The following is a 27741-nucleotide window of genomic DNA, read 5'->3' on the forward strand; positions in this document are numbered from 1 at the left end:
CCCCTTAATCTGCTCCCTAACAGATATTGAGGGTTTGAGGTGTGGTGGTGTCTGCAATCAAGAGGAAAGGGAAGTCCCACTGTACGAGTGAAAATCTGTTGCGCAGGCAGAGCACCAGTGTTGGTTGCAACCAAATAAGATGAAGACTAATTTCCTTTATTCAGAAGGGATCTGTTACTTGCTGAGTCTTGGCTAAGCATGGGGCGGACGAGGGGGTCTGCTACGGGCTACTCCGAGCGCATGCAATCATAAGCGGTCCCCGGAGAGGATGCGACCCATTTACTTTCGGTTTGGCCATTCACCGCCCCAGTTCCAGACCTTCCGGCGGCGTTTTGGGCCAACCCTCGCGAACGCGCCCAGCCAGCCATTGCCGCCGGCGCTGCGCGAGGGGCCGCCCGCCGCTGTTGCGCAAGGGGCGCATCTCTCTTTCCCCGCGCGTCTCGGGGGAGGCACCGGCTCCGAAGTTTGCAGGGCAGGCGCTTCCCCGAGTGACACCCGGCGCGCCCAATAGGCAGCGGCGCCTCCGCCTAGTTTGGGAGATTCCCCGCGAGGGGCGGGCCCGGGGCAAAAGCGAAAGGCGCTCGGGGAGCCCCGGGTCCCTGCAAGGCGGGCGAGGCCTCAAGCGGCGTTGGCGGGGCATCCGCTGGGCTGCTCCCGGGAGGCTTTGGCGGGGCTGCTGCTCCCGGGCTCCCCCTGGGCAGGAGGGGCGATGCTGCTCCAGCTGAGCGCCCAGTTTGATCCTCAGAGAGATGTGGGGCCCTGGCTATCCGAGCAAGCGGCGCTGCTGGGAGACGCTCATGCTGGTGAGGGCTGCTGCTGCTATTGCTATTGCTATTCTTTTTTATATACAGTATATATATAATAATTTTTTATTACTTTACAGCAAAACAAAACATACATTGATTTCACATTCATTTTTTCCAAATCTTTCTTTTTGGACTTCCTTCAGCTTTTCCGTAAATCTTTCGTAGTCAATATTAATTTACGCATTTCCTTTTTTGTAATATTATTTAAGTCTTTCCCCCTCTAATTCCTTTTAACAATATCTCCCTCAGGTTTTCACAGTGCTCTTTTAAAGCCTTCTAGCGTTTTTTGGCCTTCACTTATATTCTCCAGATATTCAACAAATTTTCCCCAGTCTTCTGTAAACTTTTGGTCTCTTAAGTATCTAATCTTTCCAGTCATCTTATCCAATTCAGCATAGTCTAACAACTTTGATCTCCAGTCTTCTATCGTCGGTATTTCTTGTTGTTTCCATTTTTGTGCCAGTAACACCCTTGCAGCCGTCACTGCATATTGGAGAAACTTGCTATCCTTTCTCTTAATTTCCTTTCCTAAAATACCTAACAGAAAGACCTCTGGCTTCTTTGCAAAAGTATTGCTATTGCTATTCTTATTCCTATTTTTATTCTTCTTCTTCCTGAACGGTGGAGTCGCGCACCCTCACGACCTGTTAAATGTGCACTCGAGCCAAACTGCAATTTTTTTGGAACTGGGGCGGCGGGACTCAACTGCTGGCTCGCCTTGTTCCGCTCCGGTTTCGTACTTGGGAAACTTAGAAGCAGTTTTCCCAGCGCAGGGAAGCCCCAGCCAGGTGACAAACGTGTCTCCGCCTCGGCTCAATGACCAAAGTTACTCAGGCAGGTGAGCTGAGTACCTGTGAGTACGGCGGCAAAGTCGGGAGGGCAGGTTCCCCTCGTGATCGCCGCAGCCGCTCCCCCCTCACAGCGCTCCCTCTTTTAAGAGAACCAGAAATAATCTTTAAAACGGCTGGCTGCCTACCCTTAAAGCGCATTCATAGTTTCCCCTTCTCTGCTGCTCAAAGAATTCTGGGCACTGTAGTTTAACCCCTTCACAGAACTACTGTAACCAAGAAGCCATAAACTACAGTTCCCAGAATTCTTTGAGGGAAAGAATGGGCTTCAGGTGTGCTTGGAAGGTATAGGATGAATACAGTCTTCCTCTGCTTACATTAGAACAGGATGCTTAAAACAGACATTTAAACCTCCTGTAAAACACCAATCGTCAGTCTTGATCAAAAACAGTGATAAGCTGATCCCAGAGAAGACGATAATTCCGTCTAATAAAATCCTTCACAAAGCGGAAGGTCACTGTAAGTAAAATTGGACTATTGCTTTTTAAAGTGAATGCATTATTTAGGGGTGCTGTTTTGCATATGGTTCTATGAATGATGTTGTCGCCAGCCTCCTTTCAAAACACAGAATCTCAGTCTCAGTCTCAGTCAGTTTTATTGCACATAAACAAAGGCTGCCGCAATGTACACAGAATTATTTGACAATTAAAAGAAAATATACTGAACTGGTAAAAAAAGACTTAAAACATTTATATTATTAACACATTACGTACTCTAAACAAAGCTATAAAAGTACCCCAATGTACAAATAAAAACATTAAACAATAAAATTCATAAGCTAATATCACCCATATAGGAAGACAGACAAATTTATGTATTATGCACAATCTACTGTATTACTAACAGCACAGTATTTTCTGACCAATAATGTATTGGCTCTTCCCTAAAATAACAATGATGATCCTAATCACAAGCAGACTACTATTGTATCACTTTGTCTAACATTTAACATGAACAAGCAGGCAGCCTGCGGGTCAAGCTAGACATGATAAAGGAGATGTGTGATTATATCTATGGTCTCATTAAACCTATCATAAATAACAGCTGCTTGGGTGGTGGATGAGAAGTGGAATCCATTCTTAGGATGGGAGGGTTTGTATCCAGCTTATCTTGTACTCAGAGTAGATTCATCAGTGGACTTAATTGAAGCTATTCAGTGTTTCAAAACAAAAGCCCCAGAGGGACAAAATATGGGGTACTTCCAACCAGGAGGAAATTTGGTCATTAGAAACACAGAGATTGTGTAGATCATGTGATTGTGTTGGAGAAGCACTAATGGTCATGTCAACACCAGAGAAGTTGAGAAATGTGCTGTTTTTTGTTTGTTTTTTTTAAACTGCAAATAATTTTGTTTTGCAAATAATAATAATAATTTTATTACTTATACACTGCCTATCTGGCACTCTGGCACTTCCCCAGCCACTCTGGGGAAACTGCAGTACAGTGAAGAACAATTACAAAACAAGAAGTTACAGAGCCCCACGTGTCATTATTACAGCATATGACTGGAGAAGTGATAACCATTGAAATCAGATAAACAAGAACTAAAGCAGCTATCTGATATAAACCCTCAAAAACCCAGTGTGGGTGGTTGGAGGTCATGAACTCTCAAGAGAAGCATTTATGGAAGTTAGGAGCAGAAACCATACTGTATCAAATGGATTAGGTGTACTTTGACCCCTCAAACATATCTAATGTATTGAATGCAGAGTTTTGCAAAATTTTGGAACCTGAGTGTGGACAAAAGGGACAGGCTTCGAAATGGAACCAGGTTGCTGCCATTTAATAGCAAACCAGTTGTAGAGCAGTTTTTAATCTGAAGAAGAAGTAGAAGAAGAGTTTGGATTTGATATCCCGCCTTTCACTCCCCTTCAGGAGTCTCAAAGCGGCTCACATTCTCCTTTCCCTTCCTCCCCCACAACAAACACTCTGTGAGGTGAGTGGGGCTGAGCGACTTCAAAGAAGTGTGACTGGCCCAAGGTCACCCAGCAGCTGCATGTGGAGGAGCGGAGACGCGAACCCGGTTCCCCAGATTACAAGACTACTGCTCTTAACCACTACACCACACTGGCTGAGCCATGGGAAAAAAATTATAGGAGCAATGGAGCACCCAGTTTGGGAGGAATTGTCCACATGAGATGAGCATGATAGTGTTTCTGATTCCTAAATAGCAGTGGGATAGAATAAGGCAACTGAACTAGGTGTTCAATAGGGCATAATATCCAGTCAAAGAGACCAGAGGACTGTATGGGAAAATACACATGCCACAGACATTTGGAGATATAGGTCTGGATAAGCCAATTCTAGGAAGTTGCTGAGCCAATATGGGAAATCCACAAGGCTTGGCTTTAAAGGTGAGCAAAGATACTTTAGGGAGTATTCTAGTGGAATGGAGAGAACCAGTGGGATATAGTTGTATCTGTAAAAAACCCTCTATGAGAAGGACAGAAAAGGGCATATGGTAATGGTGGGGTGTATCTCAGAGGGCATAAACTAGAAATCTCAGATGAAACAGACTCTAGCACAGACTCCCCTCCCTCGAGGCAAAATGCTCAGGGTGATCTTGAAATGGAGACCAGGTTATGTCAGGTCCTGGTTTGCTTAATTTACAGCCTAGGACCTTGGTGGTAACTTAGACCCAAAGGCCCTCAAAGCAGTGAGCAGCATATTCATGTTAAGAAATATAAATTAAAAGGGCACTAAATACAGGAAATCAATCATCAAAACAAAACACCTGATAGCGGGCTACCTATAATAGGGGTTGATGGTTGAGGAATATGATCCCTAGTGGTAATTTGCTAGTATTGTAGTAATAGATAGCTTCAGTTACCCAAACACAGACAGTGTGAATGTGTCTGCAAGTTATGGCAAAGAGACAAAAATTATAGATAACTTCAGCAACTGTGTCTTGGAATGGTTGGCCATGGAACTCGCCAGAGGAGAGTTGACACTGGACTTAATTTTCCATTTGCGGTTAAACCATAGCATGTTGCCCCAACATGTGGCAATGGATTCCAGTTTAGGTGATTTTCAAAGTTGGGTTAGATCAGTGAATCTCAATATATCTGATGCAATAGACCTGGAATCCTCCCACCATATTTGCAGGAGGGACCAGAACCATATTTGGACCTTGAAGCATCCCATCCAACCTGGGCTGTCGTGGAGTCACCAGGAACCAGCAGTCAACAGTTTGTGGACTGGCACCAGTCTGTTCACCACCGCTTTGAAAGGCACTGGATTAGATGACTGTAATCTGCTTACTTGAAAAGTGGTGCTTCCTCTTAGGAAACACTGCATAGGATTGTAATCAACACTCTTTAAGAAGGAGCAGTGCAATAACGAACCCCCGTCATTTTCCAGGAGGGGTGTATTTCAGAACATTTGCTCCTGAGTCAAGCATTTTTAATGAATTATTGCCACAATATATAAATACCTGGAAATTCCTGTTGTCCTTGCTGTGCTTTTGATTCTTCAAAAAATTATTAAGACACCCGTTGTGGAATTCCTTCCCAAAAGAGGTGAGATTAACCACATCCCTGGTTTAGATGGGCTGTGAAAACATTCCATGTGGTTTAATAGTTTACTTGATGGCATTTTATTCTTTTTTGTAAACTGCGTTGAGGGCTCTTGCTGGGGCCAAAAAATAGCACATATATACAGTGGTGCCCCGCAAGACGAATGCCTTGCAAGACGGAAAACCCGCTAGACGAAAGGGTTTTTCGTTTTTCAATGTGCTTCGCAGGACGAATTTCTCTATGGGCTTGCTTCGCAAGACGAAAATGTCTTGCAATTCTTGCAATTTTTTTTCGCTCCCCACCCCCTTTTTCTAAGGCACTAAGCTGCTAATAGTCTTTTAGCAGCTAATCCGCTAACCCCTTAAGCCTTTAATAGCCGCTAAGTCGCTAAACCGCTAATCCGCTAATAGGGTTGCTTCGCAAGACGAAAAAACCGCTAGACGAAGAGACTCATGGATAGGATTCTTTTTGTCTTGCGAGGCACCACTGTATGTATGTGTGTGTGTATATATATATATATATATATGACAATTTTTAAAGCAGACTCTGACTATTAAGAAAGTCCTCTGTCTTCTCTGATTATTTCTTCAATATGTATCTCCAAAAGTAGTATCTGGATATGTAATTCTACAAATGGTTCTGGCAACATTATTGATCTTATTCTGACAAGTAGCTTAATACAAACTTTAATTTTTAGAGTGAAACCCGCTTTGTAAGGTGACTTTTTTGTGTTTGTAAAAAGAAAAGTGTGATGTTTTCCTTTAATTTGCTTAGTCCTGGCAAGCATAAAACTTGTTTAGTAAGTATTTCTGGTTGAAATCAATGATACTTAAAAGTACTTAACCTTTGGCTGGATCCTCCCCAAAGTTACCGTAAAGAGTTGCATAATCCGTGTGACTGCCAGGAATGGCATATCGAATTGGAGTGCAATATCAGATATAGCCTGAAAGCTCTGGAAGTGTAGAGTTTATTTTTCTTTTTAATTTAAACTTCCTTGAAATATGACCCTGTTTTACCTTTAGCATTATAATGCTGGTGATTCACACAAAAGACTTGAGAACGCTCAAACTGAAGCATGAGAGAGCAGGAAATCATTCTGCAGATTCAACTTCCTGCTAACTGTCTATCATGCGCACCAGTTTTCCTTTGGTGTGTCACAACTTATCTTGCTTCCATTTTTCTCCTGTCAAAAATGTGGCAAGAGAACATTTATAGCACCTCTCTCTCTTGACTTCAAACTCTAAATGTGTAACAAGGAAATGCTAATTAAACTACAGTGGTACCTCGGGTTAAGTACTTACAGTGGTACCTCGCAAGACGAATGCCTCGCAAGACGAAAGAGTTTTCTGTTTTTTGAGTTGCTTCGCAAGACAAATTTCCCTATGGGCTTGCTTCACAAGACGAAAACGTCTTGCGCCTTTTTCTTAAAACCGTCAATGCATTCCTATGGGAAACCGTCAATGCATTTCCTATGGGAAACCGTGCTTCGCAAGACGAAAAATTCACAAGACGAAAAAACTCGCAGAACGAATTAATTTCGTCTTGCGAGGCACCACGAGGAGGTCCGTACTTAACCTGAAACTGTTCTTAACCTGAAGCACCACTTTAGCTAATGGGGCCTGCCGCTGTGCCGCTGGAGCACGATTTCTGTTCTCATCCTGAAGCAAAGTTCTTAACCTGAAGCACTATTTCTGGGTTAGCGGAATCTGTAACCTGGAGTGTATGTAACCCGAGGTACCACTGTAGAAGGATTGTTCAGGTTGCAGGTTATAGCATTTTGCAAGAGTTATTACTCTGGGTAAGGCAAAACAATAAATTAGGGCTGTCACTCAATTAAAAAATAAATACTGTATTTTTCGCTCTATAAGACGCACCAGACCACAAGACGCACCTAGTTTTTGGAGGAGGAAAACAAGACAAAACATATTCTGAATCTCAGAAGCCAGAACAGCAAGAGGGATCGCTGCGCAGTGAAAGCAGCAATCCCTCTTGCTGTTCTGGCGTCTGGGATAGCTGTGCAGCCTGCATTCGCTCCATAAGACGCACACATGTTTCCCCTTACTTTTTAGCAGGGAAAAAGTGAGTCTTATAGAGCAAAAAATACGGTAAATCTTAGGCTGCAATCCTGTGCATGCTTCCTTGGGAGTAAGCTCCCCTGATCTCAGTGGGGCTTGTGTTTGAGTAGACATGCACTATGAATTGATAATCACCAGTGACTTTTAGCAAATTAGTCCAGCAAATAAATTTGCTTCTGGATTAAGGCAGAAGTAAGAAGCACACTTGCATTGTAGTTCATTCATGCTCATGGGAGACGTTTTAGAGTCTGCATGCTATGAGAAGGAGGTGAGGACCACTCCTTTAAAAACTGCCATCAGTAATCTTTAGAAGTATGAAACTATTTCTTTTAATTTTTAAAAAATCTACCCTGTCAAAGAGGGGTACCTTTTTAAATGATTAATGTCAATTGGTTAAATGTTGCAGCCCTCAAAAAATTGTGGCGGATTTTGGCACAGTGGATTTTAAATTTACTATTATTATTGGTTAGTTATAAAGCGTTTCATATTTGTGGGTTGACCTGTGCTAAGGGTTTGGGACAGAGAATGCTTATATTTCCCTCCTGACTACAAGGGCCAGCCCAAGCCATTTATCAACCTGAGGGAGAGCAGCAAATGGGGACTGCTGCTCTTGTGCTGGCAGCAATCCCAACCCACTCAGATTCTGTGTTCCAATTGAGGATGGGCAAATCTGTCCATATCAGTTTCTCTTAGTTTCTAATTTCCCCATTCTTAAGTTCAGTTCTCTACATTTCCACAACATTTTCATATTTACAAAACAGTCCTTGTGAAAAATCTTCAGCATTGTAGTGATTATTATTATTTGTTGTTTAGTCGTTCAGTCGTGTCCGACTCTTCGTGACCCCATGGACCAGAGCACGCCAGGCACTTCTGTCTTCCACTGCCACCCGCAGTTTGGTCAGATTCATGTTTGTAGCTTCGAGAACACTGTCTAACCATCTTGTCCTCTGTCGTCCCCTTCTCCTTGTGCCCTCCATCTTTCCCAACATCAGGGTCTTTTCCAGGGAGTCTTCTCTTCTCATGAGGTGGCCAAAGTATTGGAGCCTCAGCTTCACGATCTGTCCTTCCAGTGAGCACTCAGGGCTGATTTCCTTAAGAATGGATGCGTTTGATCTTCTTGCAGTCCATGGGACTCTCAAGAGTCTCCTCCAGCACCATAATTCAAAAGCATCAATTCTTCGGCGATTATTATTATTATTATTATTATTACTACTACTACTATATAGGGAGCTCCCCATTCGAGTCATGCATGACTGCTGACACACATGCCGCTTTGGGCATTGGAAAGGGACAAAGTGGGGGCGGAACAGGGCAGGGTGGGCTAATGGGCGTCCCACCATTGCGTGTGGTGCCTTGGAAAGCAACCCCTGAGTAAATGGGGAGTTGCCTGTATGCTCCTCAGCTTCTTGAGATAAGTTCATGTGATTTTCAAAGTTCCTTCTTATAGATGAAACCAAATCTCCCATTCCGCTGTCCCACCAGTTAACAATATCCACGGGACACTGTGGCTTATATTACATTAGAAGACTAGAATTCTAAACAGTTTCCCCATTCATGCTGAAAGAGCTGTACTCCTAATAAGGCCACTAAGCAATAGTTTAAAACTACTAATTATTCCTATAACATTACATTATTGTCCTAATGACATTTGTTTCTTTGTCAGTCTTTTTTAAAAAATATAATTGATCTTAAACTGGCCTGAAGCATCTTATGGTTGTTATTTCAGATATTTTGGGGAATAACTTGGAGACACTCCGCACAGTTAACGTTGAAAGAAATGGAAATATTATTTATACCTGGAAGGTAAGTAAAGAAAGAGAGATAAGACTTAAGAAATGGTCTTCATGATGGTATGTGTGCTTTACCGGAAGTAACACTGACTACAAATGGGCATTGCACTCAAGTAAGACTTGGTGTGTTATATAGCAAATAATAAGTGTGTCCATCCCTTCGTTTAATTTAAACTTTAATTTTGCGCTGAAATTAGAGATCTTATCATTACAAAACTGATTAATTTGCAATGCTGACTTCATATCCCGCTTCGTTCATAATCAGTGGAGTGCTTCTATTTAGCACATTTTGGACTGCAGGGCTACATACACTTACCTGGGAACCAGTAGGATTTAATTTGAACAAACGTACATAGAATTGGACTGCTGGTCTTTGCATCTGTGGTTATATTAGCTGTCCTCCTATCTTGCCTTTCACCACCAAGATGCTCCCGGAAGTGCACCACTGTGCTTATCAGACCCTTCCATTGGGACAACCGATTATCTGTAATCCCTCCTAAAATCCAGTCCTATTTATTTAACAATTTATACAACTCTCTTTCCTTGTTTGCTGTCAGCTGCTCCTCAGAAGGGTTGGAGCAGCAGGAGTCAGCAACCCTTTTCAGCTGTGGGCCAGTCCACCGTCCCTCAGACCATGTGGTGGGCCAGACTATATTTTGGGGGGGGAATGAATGAATTCCTATGCCCCACAAATAACCCAGAGATGCACTTTAAATTAAAGCACACATTCTGCTCATGTAAAAACACGCTGATTCCTGGCCCGCCCGTGGGCCGGATTGAGAAGGCGATTGGGCTGCATCCGGCCCCCGGGCCTTGGTTTGTCTCTAGTATCAAATGCCTCTGAGCTTCAGAAGAGTGGGCAGGGTTGCATTCCCGCCGTTCAACAGTGGACAACTTTTGCAAACTGTGGCAGCTGAAGTAGTTTCATTTCTGAACAAAGACTGGTCTTACCCAAATTTTCCTGGAACTCTCCCACCACTGACTGACTGCTCATGATCATTGGGTCATGCAAATGTGTTTTCCAGCGACTGCTGTCTTCTTAACTGGCGAAACTGGTTGAACCTGGTACTTTTAGACATGCAAAAATGTTTTTCGCCACTTTGCTCTGGCTTTTTCCGCAGACCGCTGACCAGGTGCTTCATCACTGAGCTGTGACGGTTCCCCTATTGTGCCCAGACTTTCAAGCATGAGATCGTTGTTGTTTTTCCACAGACCTCTGATCTGGTGATACAGATTGGATGTGCCAGTTAGTTACATGGTGGCTGTGCTCAGCCCATGCTGCTTCCTCCAATAGTCTGTCCAGCTGCTTTTAATTTAATTGTTCCTGTTCTGTTAACAGTGGCCTGATACACAGCAATCAAACATCTGTTTATCTCCATACCAGTACAAACACCACATGCTCAATTTCTTTCTGTTGAGCTGCTGTTAAAGACACAGAAATGGGGTCAGTCAAATAAAGTTGGCAGCCTTCAGGCGGATGGTCACACTGCATAGCAGAATTAAGACGAAGTAAAACTACTAGGTTCAAAGATGAGATGATTTAAAATGGGTTTCCAAATTTCCCAACATGTTTTCATGAGTGCTTTTCCTTGGGAGAAAAAAACCAAATCTATAAGTTCATTCAAAATTGTATTCACAAGGCGTTAGAATACAGAGCATGACTTATGTGCCTTTTTTCTTTCTCCTTACCATGAAAGGGAAAAGGGAGGATATACCGTATTTTTTGCTCCATAGGGCACACTTTTTTCCTCTTAAAAACTAAGGGGAAATGTCTGTGCATCTTATGGAGCGAATGTGTGGCTGGGGGGCTGGGGACCCGGGTTTCCCCCGCTAGTCCCGCAAGCTCCAGGAGCGGAGGCAAGGCTGCACGCAACCTTGCCGCCGCTCCCCGACCTGTTCTGGGGGCTGGGGTCGGGGGAAGCTCGGCTTCCCCCGCCCCAGCCCCGCGGCTAAAAACGAAGCCAAGACAGCGAGGAGGATCCATCCCGCTCACTGTCTTGGCTTCTGCCAAAGCCGCGCGCAGCCTCTCCTTGCTGGAGAGGTTGTGTGCGGCTAAAAAAGAAACCAAGCTAGCGATGGGTCCCGCTCGCTGTCTTGGCTTCTTTGCTCTTTGGGGCTGGGGGGGGGGTGGGCTTTCTCTAACAGCCCCAGAAGCTCTGGGAGAAGCGGACAGGCTTTTTTTTCTTGATTCCCCCTCCCAAAAAAACTAGGTGCACCTTATGGTCCAGTGCGCCCTATGGAGCGAAAAATACGGTATTTAGTTGAGGAAAGAGGATAACTGAGAGAGAAGGTATGACAGAAGTAGGATTGTCTATGTGTGTGCCTGCTCTCTCGTTCTATCCTGGCCTGCTATCTGAATCTCACAGCAGCTCAGCATCAAGAAGTTAAGTAAGTGAAGGATTATCACCATCACTTTTATCTCAGAGATGGGCAACCTGTGGCCCTAGGACCACACACAGGTCTTGGTCTAATATCACCTCCCTGCTCCCTGTAGGTGATCAGTTCAGGCTTTTGGGGAGAGCAACAGATCCCTCTCCCTGGCTGTCTCCTGGGCAGGAAGGAAGAATGGAAAGGAAGAGAACAAGGACTCCTGGCTGTGGCCTTTCTGATTTCTGGCTTCTGCCACGTTTAGCACTGATCCATGGTCCCTGACATTACCCACAAGGAAAAAATGCTTCACCTCCCTTCATGACAGGGGGAAATGTAATCATATGTTTTGGGCTCTTAAAGATAAGGGACCAGAGCTGGTGAAATTTGGACAATTGAAGATAAATGGTTATATTATTACAGGTGACACTGAATGTTTTTAAAATGTTCTGTTCTCATGGTTGAATCACTTCCCTTGCAGGGGAATCAGGCGCACACCTGTATTGGAATGTATGAGCCCAGTAGTCAAAAGAACCAGGTAAGCTTCATCCACCATATAGAATAGGGAGTGTTATAGAGCTTGGCTGTGCGCAAAATCAAGGCTTTTACAATTGCTACAATAAAACCAACAAGCATGTAAAATCTATAACAGATATATACACACACATATATACAAACGTTTATAAAATTATGAATATTGACATATCATTATAAAGCAGCAGTACTGACTTCTCCAGAATCCTCATAGAAGAAAAAGGGTTTGGCCAAGATCATGACACTAGAGGGAAGACGCTTAGCAGATCTTCTAGATGGGGTAGGATTTAAAGATGCAATGCAGCCTTTGGGTAAATCATTCTGTTATTAGCACCCTCAGAATGAACCTCCTTAGGGGCTGATTTGCCTGAGGATCTTAATTGGCACAGTGAGGTTCACATGGCAGAAGTAATTCCTCTTACGAATTTGGGCTTCGGTTTGACTCAGTTTTGGCAGGAAACATGCAGTGAGCGGCAAATTATCTGGCTATACATGTTACCTGGCTTTCTTCAACGTATATGAATGGCTTCATTCTGTGACACCTACAATTTTTATACCACCCTCAGGTGCAGGTACATGCAGGCAATATTGCAGGTCAGGGTATGAGATATTCAGAGACACCTTTTCTCCAAAAAGGACTCAGTTCCCAACACAGATGTAATTGAGAAAGGTCTCCCTGGGCACTGCTGCCACCCAGGAGCCAAGGCAAGTCCAGCAAAACCATCATATCACAAACCAGTATAATCAGGGAGAGAATGTGCAGCTAAAGTCATATCCCTAAAACTGCTCATAATCTCCTGTACCTCCATGTGACTCCTTCTTGGATTGAACCATCATCCTGTTACCATATCTAGACACAGTGATTCACAGTCAAGATAAGATCCAGCATTAGAGGGAAAGCTGTCAGAAATTGGCATCTATTATAACTATGAGAACTTTCAGAATAAATAACTTGAACAAAACATGACCAGTAGATAAGATGTGCAGGTGTTGATTGGTCTAGCATAATAGGTAAGATACCTCTATTCTCTATACTTCCATAGCACAAAATTGCTTGGTTTTGAGGGTATGGACTATGGGCAGGCAAACTTTGCAATTTGCAGATGACACCAAACTGGGAGGGGTGGCTAACACCCCAGAGGACAGGATCACACTTCAAAACGACCTTGACAGATTAGAGAACTGGGCAAAAACAAACAAGATGAATTTTAACAGGGAGAAATGTAAAGTATTGCACTTGGGCAAAAAAAATGAGAGGCACAAATACAAGATGGGTGACACCTGGCTTGAGAGCATGTGAAAAGGATCTAGGAGTCTTGGTTGACCACAAACTTGACATGAGCCAACAGTGTGACGCGGCAGCTAAAAAAGCCAATGCAATTCTGGGCTGCATCAATAGGAGTATAGCATCTAGATCAAGGGAAGTAATAGTGCCACTGTATTCTGATCTGGTCAGACCTCACCTGGAGTACTGTATCCAGTTCTGGGAACCACAGTTCAAGAAGGACACTGACAAACTGGAACGTGTCCAGAGGAGGGCAACCAAAATGGTCAAAGGCCTGGAAACGATGCCTTATGAGGAACAGCTAAGGGAGCTGGGCATGTTTAGCCTGGAGAAGAGGAGGTTAAGGGTGTTGGGATACTGCCAGGGAGACAAAGTCCGTCATGACTCCACGTCGTCTCCGGATGTCCATTGATCTCCCGTAGACACGCAGTATCAGCAATTAGCGACACGAGCTCCAGAAATAGCTTGCCACATTCCAGAGCCGTGCACGCTCTATCAGCAGATAATGCACAGCAAACGATGCACTCAGGAGAGCATTATTTACAAGTTTATTTCTGCGTTGATCAGAACAAAGAAAAACATGACTGCCTGCTTCAGTGTTCCGGCAGAGAGAGTAACGAAAACAAAGACACAACAGAAACATCCTATGAAACAGGAAAATACGCAGGCTGTGACACAAACATCCTGCTCCCTTTTAAGGTGGAACGGAAATATCCTAACAAAGGGGTGATATGATAGCCATGTTCAAATATATAAAAGGATGTCACATAGAGGAGGGAGAAAGGTTGTTTTCTGCTGCTCCAGAGAGGCGGACACGGAGCAATGGATCCAAACTACAAGAAAGAAGATTCCACCTAAACATTAGGAAGAACTTCCTGAAGTAAGAGTTGTTCGACAGTGGAATTTGCTGCCAAGGAGTGTGGTGGAGTCTCCTTCTTTGGAGGTCTTTAAGTAGAGGTTTGACAACCATATGTCAGGAGTGCTCTGATGGTGTTTCCTGCTTGCAGGGGGTTGGACTTGATGGCCCTTGTGGTCTCTTCCAACTCTATGATTCTATGATTCTAACTAAGGCCCGGGGGCCAGATGCAGCCCAATCGCCTTCTCAGTCTGGCCCATGGGCAGTCCGGGAATCAGTGTGTTTTTACATGAGTAGAATGTGTCCTTTTATTTAAAATGCATCTCTAGATTATTTGAGGGGCATAGGAATTCATTCATTATTTTTTTCAAAATATAGTCTGACCCCTCACAAAGTCTGAGGGACAGTGGACCGGCCCCCTGCTGAAAAAGTTTGCTGACTTTAAGGAACCTAGTTTTAAGGGGGTTGCACTAATACTGATTGCTTTGGTCAATTGTGTGGAGACTAAAGTGTGTGAATGGGAATGTAAAGAACAAGGAGAAAGAGAGAACTAAATGTAGTTAAGATATTCTTGCTCATAAAATGTTCAAACATTTCTTCCCAATAGCACTTATATACTTTTGAAAAGGACTTGCACATGATCAGCTGCTCTGTCAACAGTGAGAAGACATTGCTGGGTAAGCGCCTTCCTGTTGCTTTCTCATTAATGTTCTGTACAGTGTTAGAAACTCAGACATATAAGCTATGTGACAAATGGCATCTAAAATCTAGGTTGCAGGCACTACAATGGAATATCTATTTGCCAGGGGGTTGTAGTAGATTACCCTCAGGATCCCTTCCAACGCTACAGTTCTATGATCTCAACTGCATTGCTTGGTCTTACAACAATTCACTTGCCCCAGTATGCAAGAAAGAGAAATACACACAGTGGAAATGGAATTGGTATTAACTATGAACTGAGGGAGAGGTTTTTAATCTGCGGTCGCCAACTTGGCCCCAGAAACCTTCACATAGTTGCAGTTGGACCCACGGCAGTAGCAAAACGCACCTGGCTAATTTCTAAGGCTGGTTCTGTATGAAGACTCCTTGTATCTTGTTAACTTGTAGCATTAATCCTTTAAGTGTTGCAGTATAATCTAAGTTGTGCCATTTTTAATGCAGGCTTTGGCATGTTAGCATGCAGTGTGGTGAGGGAGTGGGCCTGTGGGTTTCACATTTGTACACTTAAGCGTTGTTTAGTGCAACATGAATGAGCAGGAATGAGTCTTGGGCTCCTCTTCTCCCCTTGCTCCTCCAAACCCAGGAGGAGGAGGAATTTGGAAACATGTGGTTCCACATTTGTCTATCTGCAGATAGTTACACTGGCCAGTTTAATCAAGCCAACTTCAAACCACGTTATTGGAGTTGGCTTGTTTAAAATAAACATAGTTAGAATTAAGCACAATTATGGTCTGGGCAACACAGAATACTGTCATTAATCAGAAGCAGAAATCAAAGCTCCTGAATTTCTCCTAGTCTGCAGGAGGGGGAAGTGCTACATTCCAAGGTTTGCCTTATCTTGTTTCTTCTCATGCCCATGATGCTAAATTATGGTTTTAGTATGATGTGCACACATGAGTATTCGTTTTTAAATATGAGCTAACCACCATACATTTTTATTATAGCATTGCTTTAAAGTAATATAAACATAGTAGTAATACAATTGCGTTAGACAGGCCACATTCATTCCCTAGGGCTGAGGATCCCCACCACTGTAGCAATATCCCTTGAAAGTCTTGTTAATTTCCCCCAAACAAAAATTGTGGGAATTCAATATATGACGCTTACAATTTCTATATATTTGTTGTTATTAGCGGTCAGTTTTCTCCAGTCAACAACAGAAGAAAGAGCAAATCTCTTGTTTCCCCCAGGTACTTAAAACATTTGATACACCTTTAAATGGATGTTGGATATAATTTACAAACAGCAGACTAATTTATGTTAATTCTGCTTTTATCCTAGTCTCTAAATGTCTGACCTTGCTGGTTGAAATTCACCCAGTAAATAATGTGAAAGTTTTAAAGGCTGTGGATAGCTGGATCAGAGTGCAAGTAAGTCATATTTGCAAACTTTTCATGATTAGGTGTGTAGTAACAGCCGTTAGGTTTGTTTTCTGTGCCAAAGTGACATAAAGCCTGCTTTCTATCTTAAATAGAATTTAACAATAACAATAACATTCTCTCAATTGGACTATGCAGTACACCATTAGCCAGCTATCTAGCCTCAATACAGCAAGCCTGTTATCTTTGAACAATTTCCTTTTACAGTTTGTTTATCCAGTTGCAGAAACAATTGCTTCTCCAGCAAGCTACCTGTTGCTCATTTCCGAAGATAAATGTAAGTACTTAAATTTAAAAAGCCTTTTGATAAAATGTACATTTTGATTGTAGGTTGGTAGGGTGTTCTGCAGTGTCTTGTCTTTTCCTGCTTTGGAGACAATATGGTTGTAAGGTCCATTTCTCTTTTTAAATCCTGCTTTAGGAAGTGTTGGGAGAAGAAAAAGATCTAAGCCTGAGTGGCATTCAGTTTTAGAAAACCATCTCTGATTAAATGCTGGCGGCAGGGGGAGGTCTCTTAAAATGACCTTGTGGTTGTGAAAATGCATTGTTCTGTTCTTTGCAGAACCTCCTGGGTTGTTTGAAAAAGCATTAAGTTTTATAGATGAACTGTGGGAATGGTTTCACGCAGACCTAGAACCACAAGAAAGAACTCTGTGTGGCTGGAAGCTTTGTTTCTTGTCAATGCATCGTGACTTTCAGATCTGTTTGTTTATGAAGGATAACCGACAATTTGCCCTTATTTGTAAAAAAAATGTTGTTGTGTCCCATTTGCAAATTGCCAGGTTGAACATTAGCACCAGCACACAGAGTCTTAGAATGTGGCATTCAGGCCCCAGCCATCCTATGCCCATCTTCCTGGGAGTACCATAGAACTTAAGTCTTAGTAAATAAGCAGAGGATCGCACACTAAATCTGTACTAGTATGATTTCGGAAACTCAATATTGCACCAGCATTGTGTTATTATGCAACACTCATGTGCAGATATGCTGGCACAAATGTGCTCATCACTTAGAAGCAAAATATCCATTAAATTGTTCGATGGTCTGTGTGTCTGTACTGCATAAATAGTCACAAAATGACACTGTTTTTCAATTTTAAGATATTGAAAAAATCGACATCAAAGTTGTCAGAGAAGGAGACAGTGTGGTAAGCTTAATCCACTCCCCTTTAATTCTTTTGTTCAAGTGGAATTGGTTGGGTTGATATTTTTATGGACTGTCATTGTGTAATATAGATAAGGTCAGCAACTAGATGGCCAAATTCAGCCAAGATCTTGCCATTAATCTGTTTTGGTGACTCATAGTCTTGGCTGTCCTCCTAAACTAGCTGCAGGATTATTCAGGTCAGGTGTTTTTCTACATGCTGGGAATGGTCAGAAAGAAACATTACCTACATTCTTATCTAAACTGCACATGTTGAGGTTCTGAGAGTGTTACCTGAACAGGTCTCTAGTTGTTACTGCAGTGTATTTGATTTGACCCACATTGTTTCACTTTTTTCCTGATTAATGCTGATTTTCTGTCCCTTCTAGACGATAGAAAATGCAAGCCAGCTTTCAAGACAAAGAATTGTTGACGATATCTTTTGGGCCCAGTGGGATATGCTGGAGCAAACATTATTTTACATTGCCTCAAAGGTTGAAAATATGCGCTATTTTGTTGCTTTGGTTACGCACTTGCATGCTATTTATTCAGTGAAAATGTTACATTTTAAAATAGTAACGGTGTTTCTGATAATAAGGAAGATAGAAATGTGTTTTGAAATATACCTCAAAAATGCCATCTGCCATTTATGCCCCCCTACTCAATTGAGTCACGGGACGTGGGTGGCGCTGTGGGTTAAAGCCTCAGTGCCTAGGGCTTGCCGATCAAAAGGTCGGCGGTTCGAATCCCCACGGCGGGGTGCGCTCCCGCTGTCCGGTCCCAGCGCCTGCCAACCTAGCAGTTCGAAAGCAGCCCTGGGTGCAAGTAGATAAATAGGGACCGCTTACTAGCGGGAAGGTAAACGGCGTTTCCGTGTGCGGCTCTGGCTCGCCAGAGCAGCGATGTCACGCTGGCCACATGACCCGGAAGTGTCTTCGGACAGCGCTGGCCCATGGCCTCTTTGAGTGAGATGGGCGCACAACCCTAGAGAAGCGGAAGCTTCTCCCCTATGTGTCTACAGTTCCATGTTCATCTCTGGGGTGAACACGAGCAAAGTCTTCAACCATGGAATGAATTGCATTTTATATCAGAAGGTATTAGCAATCAAAAGACTGCAGGCCAAAGCTCAGAACAATTGATTACGAAAGAGAGTGATTAATATTCAGTTTGTGATGAAAGTAAAAGATTGGTTACAGTGGCAGTATTCACATTGGATTGGCATCTATGGGTGAAATCTACAAAGTGGTAGAGGCTGGATGGATTCAATGCCAAGAGTTCTGGGCAGAGGGCAGCAGGACCCAGCGAGACATACGTGGCTGAATCAGATTAGGGTGGAAAGTTGGACTATAAACAGCTCTTTCAACCAGCAGCTGTGGCTTGATGGCGGAACTGGAAAAGCAAAGAGCAGAAACAGAGTATGAAAGAGGAAGCTGGAGGGCAGAGAGTATCTCTCTTACAGCAAAGGCAGGAGGGAAGAAGTTTTCTTCTTTAGGGGACAATAACTATAAAGTCCTTTAGGTCTGTGATAGGGAAGTGAGGACTAGCAGAGTCTCACAGGTCTCCAAAGCCTGATGTTATACACGGCTTCTGCAGTTGAAGTCAGCACTATTTCTGAATACTAGTTGCTGGAAACTGCAACAAGCTTGGATCCTGTTTGCGGGTTTCCTGCAGGCATCTGGTTGGCTAAGGTGGGAACAGGATGCGGGGCCAGATGAGCCATTGGCTTGATCTAGCAGGCTCTTCTTATGTTCTTAGAGGATTGTAACGTTAGACAACAGGCCGTGCTTTCCTCTGGTCTTTAATTAAACTGAATACAAAATGATAAAAAGATGGGGTGGGGGAGAGCACTGGGAAAGGAGGCAGGAAGAGGAGCCATGCTGACTTGGGGTGGAGTGATCCTATGAAGACTGATGTTTTTGGGGAAAGAACCTCCCTGCGGGAGAGAATAATACTCATGGAATTGTAGAGTTGTAAGGCGATGTAGGGGTTGCAGCTAAAGCATCCATGACAGATGGCCATCCGAGCCTCTGCTTGAAGACCTTCCCATGAAGGAGAGTCCACAACCTCCTGAGGGAGACTGTTCTACTGTTGAACAACTCTTACTGTCAGAAAGTTCTTCCTGGGAGGTTTATACTAAATGAAGAGTGACGAAATACAAAATTCATTAGATAAGATATTCACGTTTCCAACCACAGTGCAGAGGTATGTGGTGTACAGGCAGATTGCAGTGTGCATATATTTGCATTGGGTCATGTCTGCCATGGGCACAGAGCTTCTTCCACCAGGGCTTTGAGTAGGTCCAATCACGATGTAGGTTGGAGGTCAAGTAGAAAGAGAGGCACTTGTATGTTCTGGAAGTCTCATACAGGTGTGTGTGGGTGTGTGTTGAATATATACACATAGACATACACACATTGAAAATAGCCAGCAAGAGTCCACTATTGATCTAAACTGAGGATACACAGTACGAGCTTCAAGTTCAACTTCTCTCCGAGTGCCTAATATATCTGCATATTAGCACTTGAAAGGCATCAGGGAGATTTCTAACTTAAGGAGCTATGGCCAAGCTTAAAATGACAGTGAGTCAGAGTTCCTTGGTAGCAAGCCTGTAAAAATGTCATTTTCCTGAAAGTAAACAAATACTAGCACCAGAAGTGTACCCAGGTGTGCAGATTAGGGTGCCCTTCTGTCACAGCCTGGCATCTCCCCCCCCCCCCCAAATAATTCAGAACTGCTGATCTAGCTATGAGGCCACATTTCATAAGGACTTGCAGGAGAGGTATACTTTTGTGGTGGTTTTTGCTGCTGTTTTAATAGAGTTCCTAGTACCAACTGTTAAAAACTGTGCAGGGCAAATGTACTTAACCCTACTGAAATGTTGTTGCAAAATTGTAGACTGTAGTAATTTAAAACTAAAACACACACACACAGCTACTCTGAGTTTTCAAGAGCCTCTCTGAACTGAGAATAGTGTTTGCAGTTTTTCTAACATGTCTGTGCCAAAAGGCAATGGGAAGCAGCTTGACACCCACAAAAGGTTTCCTCTTATGAAACTGCAAACAATGTTTTATGGTAAGCAAAACCATAAGTATTTACAGACAGAAGGTAGACAGTCTGGGGGAGGCAGGAAGGAAGTATCAAAGCTGTGTTGTGGTGAATTTTTTTGTACTTTCTTTCTGAATTGCTTCAGGGCACATATGTTCAAAGAAGGGTCATATATTTTAAGGATGGAGAGCTTTTAAGGGCAGAATTTAGATGTTACAAGGTCAGACACAGCTCTCATGCTTTTTCTTCTTCTCTCACAAATTGGACTCTAAAGCTAGCAGTGAGCCTGGCTGTGAGTAGTAGGGTAGGGAGATGCATTAGGGGGATACCATGGGTTCAAGAGCAGAGGACAGAATTATTCTCCCCATGCATGCATTCCCATTGACTTAGCCAGCATGAGCATGCTTTGCCAAGATAATGTCCAGTTCTTTCCCAGTGGTTTAAATGTATGCCAATAAAGTTTCTCTTTGTTGTAGGAATCAAGGGACACACTATACTGCATCCAGTTTTATCCTGATAAAAACTTTAAACTAATAGTAAGTTCTATTAAGCTTTTATTTGTTCGTTTCAAAATATAAACATTCTGTTGATCTAGACTGCAATCGTAGCCTTATGGTGGCACTGTGGGTTAAACCACAGAGCCTAGGATTTGCTGATCAGAAGGTCGGCGGTTCAAATCCCTGCGACTGGGTGAGTTCCCGTTGCTCGGTCCCAGCTCCTGCCAACCTAGCAGTTCGAAAGCACGTCAAAGTGCAAGTAGATAAATAGGTACTGCTCCGGCAGGAAGGTAAACAACGTTTCCATGTGCTTCTCTGGTTCGCCAGAAGCGGCTTAATCATGCAGGCCACATGACCCGGAAGCTGTATGCCGGCTCCCTCAGCCAGTAAAGTGAGATGAGCACCGCAACCCCAGAGTTGGCCACGACTGGACCTAATGGTCAGGGGTCCCTTTACCCTTTACCTTAAAGCCCATTAAATTCAGTAGGACTTACTCCTGAATAGACATGGTTAGGATTGTGCTGTTTCAATAGTCCACAAAAGGCCTCCATTCTATGAAAAGTTCATCATTTTGATCTCTTAATTTCGCTGTCAGCTTTGCCATTTCTGCAGAGTCCATTACTTAGTGCCTTTCTGTTTTCCAACAGCTTGAAACACCTTTGGATATCAACTTGGATGACATAGGATTAAAGTGAGTTTGGGTGGAGTGCATTCTAGCTGTTTTCCTCAGAGCTATTTAGAATTGAATTAAGCAACATCTCAGCTTCGTGTGCTGCTACACATACATCTCCCCACTCCAAACCAGTTGTAAAATCATTTCCTGTCAGGAGGTATGATGGGAAGCTGAATTCTAGAGGAGACCATTTGTGTGGTGCTCTTTCAGCGCTGTAGTGGCACACTATTCAATGTAGATAGTGATTGCAGATTCTTTTCTGCATCTTGATATCCCATGTATATTTATGAATTGGTTTTCTGTTTGGCAAGCCTAAAAGCAGTCAGTGATTGTTCCGTGCTTCCCTCAATGCAGCAACAACTTAGTTCTTTTCGAATTTTTCTGCATATATACAAAGATGCAAGAACTGATGAAGATGACTCCATTTCCTGAAGGTTCAATTCAGACATAAACGGTGTCATTATGAGGAAGAGTCCAAGCAAAGCACTGAGTTCATATGCTTAATAAAACACAACAAGCTATGCCTTGTGCAAACAATGGCTTGCCAGCCAATCAGGTTTCCAGACAATTATGGAATTGTATTTGGAATCTAGTGTAATGGTAAACTGTGGTTTGCACAAGCCATAGCCTGTCACATTCACAAACTATGGTTTGCTGCAGACTAGAAGCAGAAGCTTCCAGTCTCCTATTGTGTGCCAAGGAGAAGAAGACTCCCTGCAGCTTAGTCTCACAATGACAAATTTGTCTGAGGGCTGCCAGTGTCTAACTTAGGCTGCAGATTGATCTTGGCAAGGCTTCAAAGATGTCACTATTTTGAGTAAAGAAGCAAATTCATATTTCTGTTCCTAGATCTGTGAATTTGGATTTTAACTGTTCTCAAGACCAAGAGATGATATCTAAACCTTTGAATATTCAAGTTTTTACCAGTGAAACAGGTAATGTATACATGAGACACAGACTTGTGAACCCAATTTACCCAAACCTTTTAGTTTTACTTGCAGCTTAATTCTTTCTTATCTTTCACCATCATACAGTAAAATTATGCCCTTTAGGTCTTTATTTTAGTTGGATACAAATGCCAGAAAACCTAGCATTTGTTGTGAGAAACATGCCTATTTAAATTACTGTTCTTCTCTACTTAAGTTGGGACACACTCTGTTCTCTATCACTCCTTCCATGAAACTTGCTGAGAAGAGCATGTCTGCATCACAAATCATGTAAGGCACAAATGATATATTCACATCAGTACCTGAGCTCAAGAGCGGTGTAACAAAACAGCTCTTGCATTTCAAAGTAATATATTATGTGTACGTTACTGATCTGCTTTTTTATTTCTTTTGGTAACGTGAAGGGTGTTTGATGATTACTGTGTTTTGCCTTGATACAGACATGAAAAGCAAACCTCTTTTCAGAGGTGTAATCATCCTGTCTCTCAACTGAATTCATTCCACTTCTACTACTAGCAGAAAATTTTACTAGAACTCCCAAAATGTAATACCAGTACTTCAGGTTTAAGGATGAACTTGTTTGATGACATACCACATTGTTATATAATAAATGAGCATATATGTCTTAGATCTTTGAGCCACAATTATTCAACATGCATAAAGGGTTTTTTTTTAGGAAGCACCTCTGATATTCACACCTTAAGTGCACAATATCAGATGTATTTGCCCTCTGAGGTCTGTGAGAGATGACTACAACACGTTTGGGCAGTACAGTCATACCTCGGGTTGGGAACGTGATCCGTGCAGGAGGCATATTCGCAACCCGCAGCGTTTACAGCCTGAAGCACCGCGTCTGTGCACGTGTGTGACGCGATTTGGTGCTTCTGTGCATGCACATGGTGTCATTTTGTGTTTCTACACATGTGCGAGCGCCGAAACCCAGAAGTAACCCGTTCCAGTACTTCCGGGTTCAGCACAGTCCGCAACCCACAGTGTTTGTAACCCGAGATATGACTGTACAGTGGTGCCTCGCAAGACGAAATTAATTCGTTCCGCGAGTTTTTTCATAGAGCGAGTTTTTTCGTCTTGCAAAGCACCACGGCGGGGAGGGGTGGGGAGAAGCAGGGCAGCTGCCGCAGCCGGTATCTTGGACTCACCTGCGCCTTGTGGACACCGCACGACGCGGCTGCTGGAGGGCGGCGGGGCTCAGGAGCGCGACTCCGGCTGCAGCGCTGGCTGCTGGCGGCAATGGCTCCCGAGGGGAGCGCGTGAGGGCAGTGGGCAGCGGCGCGAGGCAGCCGGAAGGTCGGAAGGTGGGAGGGAGCCGGAGGAGCGGGGAAGCGAGCGTGCGTACGTGCAGTGACCGTCGCCATGACAGGAGAGGCAGGGCTGTTTCGTCTAGCGAAGCAAGCCTTTTGGAAAATCCGTCTTGCGAAGCACCTCAGAAAATGAAAAACCCTTTCGTCTAGCGGGTTTTTCGTCTTCCGAGGCATTCGTCTTGCGGTGTACCACTGTACAGGAAGATAACGTGTGTTCTGCATCTGAACTCTTCTTCCATAGTGGGTAGGCTGGAAAAACTGAAATGAAATATCCTCTGCAGCTTCTAGTATAATACAGCTGCAAGTGACTAGGTTTTTTCCCTAAAATAGGGGGCTCCTTATACATGGGGGCGTCTTATAGACAGAAAAGTACGGTATTTAACAAGTTGCTTTTTTCAGGGAGTCTGAGAGAAGGGACAGCTGTTCCTCCCAGGAAGCTTGAATGTTACTAGAGCAAACAACAAAATGCGTAGTTCAGAGAGGAAAGGTTAGAGCTACCATGTTTTTGAGCACAAGGGGTCAAACTGTTTGAGATGTGTTTGAGATTTCCTTCCTTCAGCTGAAAGAGTTTGGGGAACTGAAGAAATGGATCTAGTCCAAGTACCATTCTGTTTCCTTTTAAGTCTGCAAAGGAAAAGTCATTGATATTGTTAACTAAACCACCACAGAGAGATGACTCACAGATATGCATGTAGCCGTGGAAGTATCATTCCTCACTGGGCTTTAATCACTTCATTTTTCTAATATTAAAGTGGACATTTTATAGTTGCAATTTTGTGAGGAACATACTTTCTTCTTCTTTCTCTAGGATGTCTCTGCATATGCTGTAACCTGGTTCCTGTTAGTCCTGAAGAAGTAACATACTCAGTGTCCTTTTTACATAAAGGTATGTCAATAGTGCACTCCTGTGCATGTCTACTTAGAAGTAAGCCCATCTGAGTTCAGTGAGGCTTCTCCAGGTATGTGTGGATAGGATGGCAGCCTAATGCATCTTGTCCAAACTTTGCTATTTGTATTCTAGAAGGCCTCATTCCGTTAGAGGATTTGTATTTATTTTAATCTCTGTCCCCACAAGCCTCCTTACCCCTTTGATACTTGCTTTTGTTTCATATCCAAATTTTCAAAAGCAAATACGTCTAATTTCAATTATTTAATTTTGTAAAGAATAAAGTAGATAGTGAAAGCACCAAAGGAAAGAACTGTTTAATAAAACTGAATGGAAAATATCTTTTTGAATTCATTGTTTTTGTTGATGTAAAATGCAAGAATTAAAATTCAAAAGTACTCTCTGCCCGTCATAGAATTACAAATGTATGTAATTTTCCCATCATAGAATTTTGCATTGTCAACACAATCTAAGCTGTATTTTTACAACATTGCAAGAGGACTTTGGAATTTGCCTGCTTGAAATTTATTGTACTTATTTATTTAAACAAAGCTTTTTGGGGGTTTTGCTTAGTAAATTTTATTCAAGGCCTGCTCTTGGCTTCCTTGATTCATAAATGGGAACCACATTCCCCCAGACACGATTACAGTGGTGCCCCGCAAGACGAAATTAATTCGTTCTGCGAGTTTTTTCGTTCTACGAGTTTTTTCGTCTTGCGAAGCACCACTGTGCATTGATGGTTTCCCATAGGAATGCATTGGCGGTTTTTAAAAAAAGGCGCAAGACGTTTCGTCTTGCGAAGCAAGCCCATAGGGAAATCCGTCTTGCGAAGCAGCTCAGAAAACGAAAAACTCTTTCGTCTTGTGAGTTTTTCGTCTTCCGAGGCATTCGTCTTGCGAGGTACCACTGTACCTGAATATCTGCACTTCAGTGAATAAACCAGAGGATTTTATCCAGTGCTGCACAAATGGAGTCTTATTTGCACAACAGAATTTTTCTTCGTTGCCCCTGCATTTGTGCTCCCGGTATCTGCTCTCGAGGGTCCCTCAACCCTCAGGAACAGATTTTGAGGGTGCAAGGGAGAGGGGCCGCAGGCGAGAGGAGTTTTTGTGCAAGCAGAACAGCAACACCGGATACAACCCAAGAAGACTCAATAATAATTTGCAGCTCAAAGTTGAACTTTGTGATGCAAGTGGAAGCAGAAGAGTTGGTTCTGTAATGTTACACACACTTATCTGAGAGAAACGACCAGGGAATTCAGTAGGCCTCATTTCTTAGTAGATATGCATAGGCTCCAAAGCATTTAATCCACAACTTCCTCCGGGGCAGATTTCTGATGTGTAAGAAGTTTCTAGCAAAGGGGTGGGTAACCTTTCAGGCTGTAGGGTTGTATCCACACCATCACTGAACTCTCCCATTGGCCATGCATACATTTGAAGCAGATCACTTCCTCCTCATATGGTGGTCTAGACCTGGTGTATCAGCCCATCCTGTGTTCAGGAGTAACCTCTGCTGTGAGGTGAGGCAGTGGTGTCTTTCTAATGCTGAATTAAGAAATTTTGGAGCTCTGGTACAGTTCAAACTAGGACCTCCCTCCCTTCCTAAAGGTACACATGAAATCAAGTACCACAAAGTAAGCATTGTGGTTTCTTAAAGGTAAAGGGACCCCTGACCATTAGGTCCAGTCATGGCCGACTCTGGGGTTGTGGCGCTCATCTTGCTTTATTGGCTGAGGTAGCCGGTGTACAGCTTCTGGGTCATGTGGCCAGCATGACTAAGCCGCTTCTGGCAAACCAGAACAAGCACACGGAAACGCCGTTTACCTTCCTGCCGGAGTGGTACCTATTTATCTACTTGCACTTGGTGTGCTTTTGAACTGCTAGGTTGGCAGGAGCAAGGACTGAGAAACGGGAGCTCACCCCGTCGCAGGGATTTGAACTGCCAGAAGAAATACTCCTGAGCATGTGCAGATGGGGCAATAGAGTTAGGCTCTCACATGTCAAGTTGAATTACACCCTTCTTCCACCACAGCATGCAGAGGTGTGCATGTTCACACACAGAGAGGCATATGTGCGACATTGGGAACGGCAGAGATGCAAATGAATGACAATTTCAAATTTAAGGTGGAAACCTAGCTGAGGTGGAACCTTCCAATTTCTATTTTTCTATTATTTGTTCAGGAATAGTTGTATAAAACTGACTTTGTGTCTGCGGTATACCAAAACACGCCCCCTCTTAATCCTTTGTAGGTTATAGTAAAATATACACTATTACTCTGGAAAGAGGGGATTCCTCAGAAGTGAAAGATCTTACTTTCTTAAATCTTGGTAAGTTTCTAACTTCCTCTTTCTCCTTCAGTACTTCCCTTGATTACATACAATTATGATCAGAAATCCTTAAGTGGTTTTTTTATTGCGAAAAGTGGAAATGTACATATTTTCCTTCCTTTGTCTTACATGAGTCTATTACGCTTTCCCAAGATGATTGCTAAATAAGCAAATCTTTCTGTATTGACCTTCATTTCATTTGGCATTAGCAAGCAGCTTTAGTTGTCTACGGTCATGAGACCATAGCATGCTTTTTGGGGGAAATGAGAATAACCAGGCTGCTTATTTCCTGTGGCACGGCATGCATAAATCTTGCTGTCTTGTGTGTTGTGCCTCTGAGACACAGGAGTGGTTTTTGCTGGCAAAGGAAACTAGGCTGGGAGTCATGTAGTTGGCACACATACAGGATACAAGTATTCTGGTTTTAATGAGATTAAACATAGATAGAATATGGTTACAAAAGTTGGGTGCCTCCCTCTCTTTCTGCCGAGCAGCGGCAAGAGCCCATGGGGTCTATGGTCCTTTGGAGAATTGAGACATGGCAGAGGCTGTTGTAGCTTTAAAAAATATACAGCGGTACCTCAGGATACGCACACCTCTGGTTGCGTATCCTTCAGGATGCGAATGCAGCAAACCCGGAAGTATTTTTCTGGGTTTCGCTGTGCGCACATGCACAGAACAGGCGCCTCTGGTTGCGAATTCCTCCGGAACGGATCCTGTGCTCAACTG

The 27741-nt window shown here is 43.3% G+C and overlaps 1 protein-coding gene across 3 annotated transcripts in view; it reads left to right on the forward strand.

Moving 5' to 3' along the window:
- Nucleotides 1-521: 521 nt before the first annotated feature.
- Nucleotides 522-27741, forward strand: part of GSAP (gamma-secretase activating protein) — a 52191-nt gene continuing 24971 nt past the window's right edge. The window contains exons 1-15 of one of the 3 annotated variants that reach the window (XM_083399553.1): nucleotides 556-803; nucleotides 1982-2113; nucleotides 8971-9047; nucleotides 11883-11939; nucleotides 14684-14753; nucleotides 15930-15986; nucleotides 16078-16166; nucleotides 16383-16452; nucleotides 17276-17322; nucleotides 17708-17812; nucleotides 20840-20899; nucleotides 21508-21551; nucleotides 22383-22468; nucleotides 24608-24685; nucleotides 26935-27012. In XM_083399553.1, coding sequence (XP_083255679.1) covers nucleotides 710-803; nucleotides 1982-2113; nucleotides 8971-9047; nucleotides 11883-11939; nucleotides 14684-14753; nucleotides 15930-15986; nucleotides 16078-16166; nucleotides 16383-16452; nucleotides 17276-17322; nucleotides 17708-17812; nucleotides 20840-20899; nucleotides 21508-21551; nucleotides 22383-22468; nucleotides 24608-24685; nucleotides 26935-27012 — 1144 coding nt within the window. In that variant the 5' untranslated portion in view covers nucleotides 556-709. Of the gene's footprint in view, nucleotides 804-1981; nucleotides 2114-4645; nucleotides 4923-8970; nucleotides 9048-11882; nucleotides 11940-14683; nucleotides 14754-15929; nucleotides 15987-16077; nucleotides 16167-16382; nucleotides 16453-17275; nucleotides 17323-17707; nucleotides 17813-20839; nucleotides 20900-21507; nucleotides 21552-22382; nucleotides 22469-24607; nucleotides 24686-26934; nucleotides 27013-27741 lie in introns of those variants that run through there. The other 2 variants (XM_083399554.1, XM_083399555.1) reach the window with 2 other exon arrangements.

The sequence above is a fragment of the Podarcis tiliguerta genome (genome assembly GCF_965153285.1).
Source record: "Podarcis tiliguerta genome assembly, chromosome: 10".
Taxonomy (NCBI): Eukaryota; Metazoa; Chordata; class Lepidosauria; order Squamata; family Lacertidae; genus Podarcis; species Podarcis tiliguerta.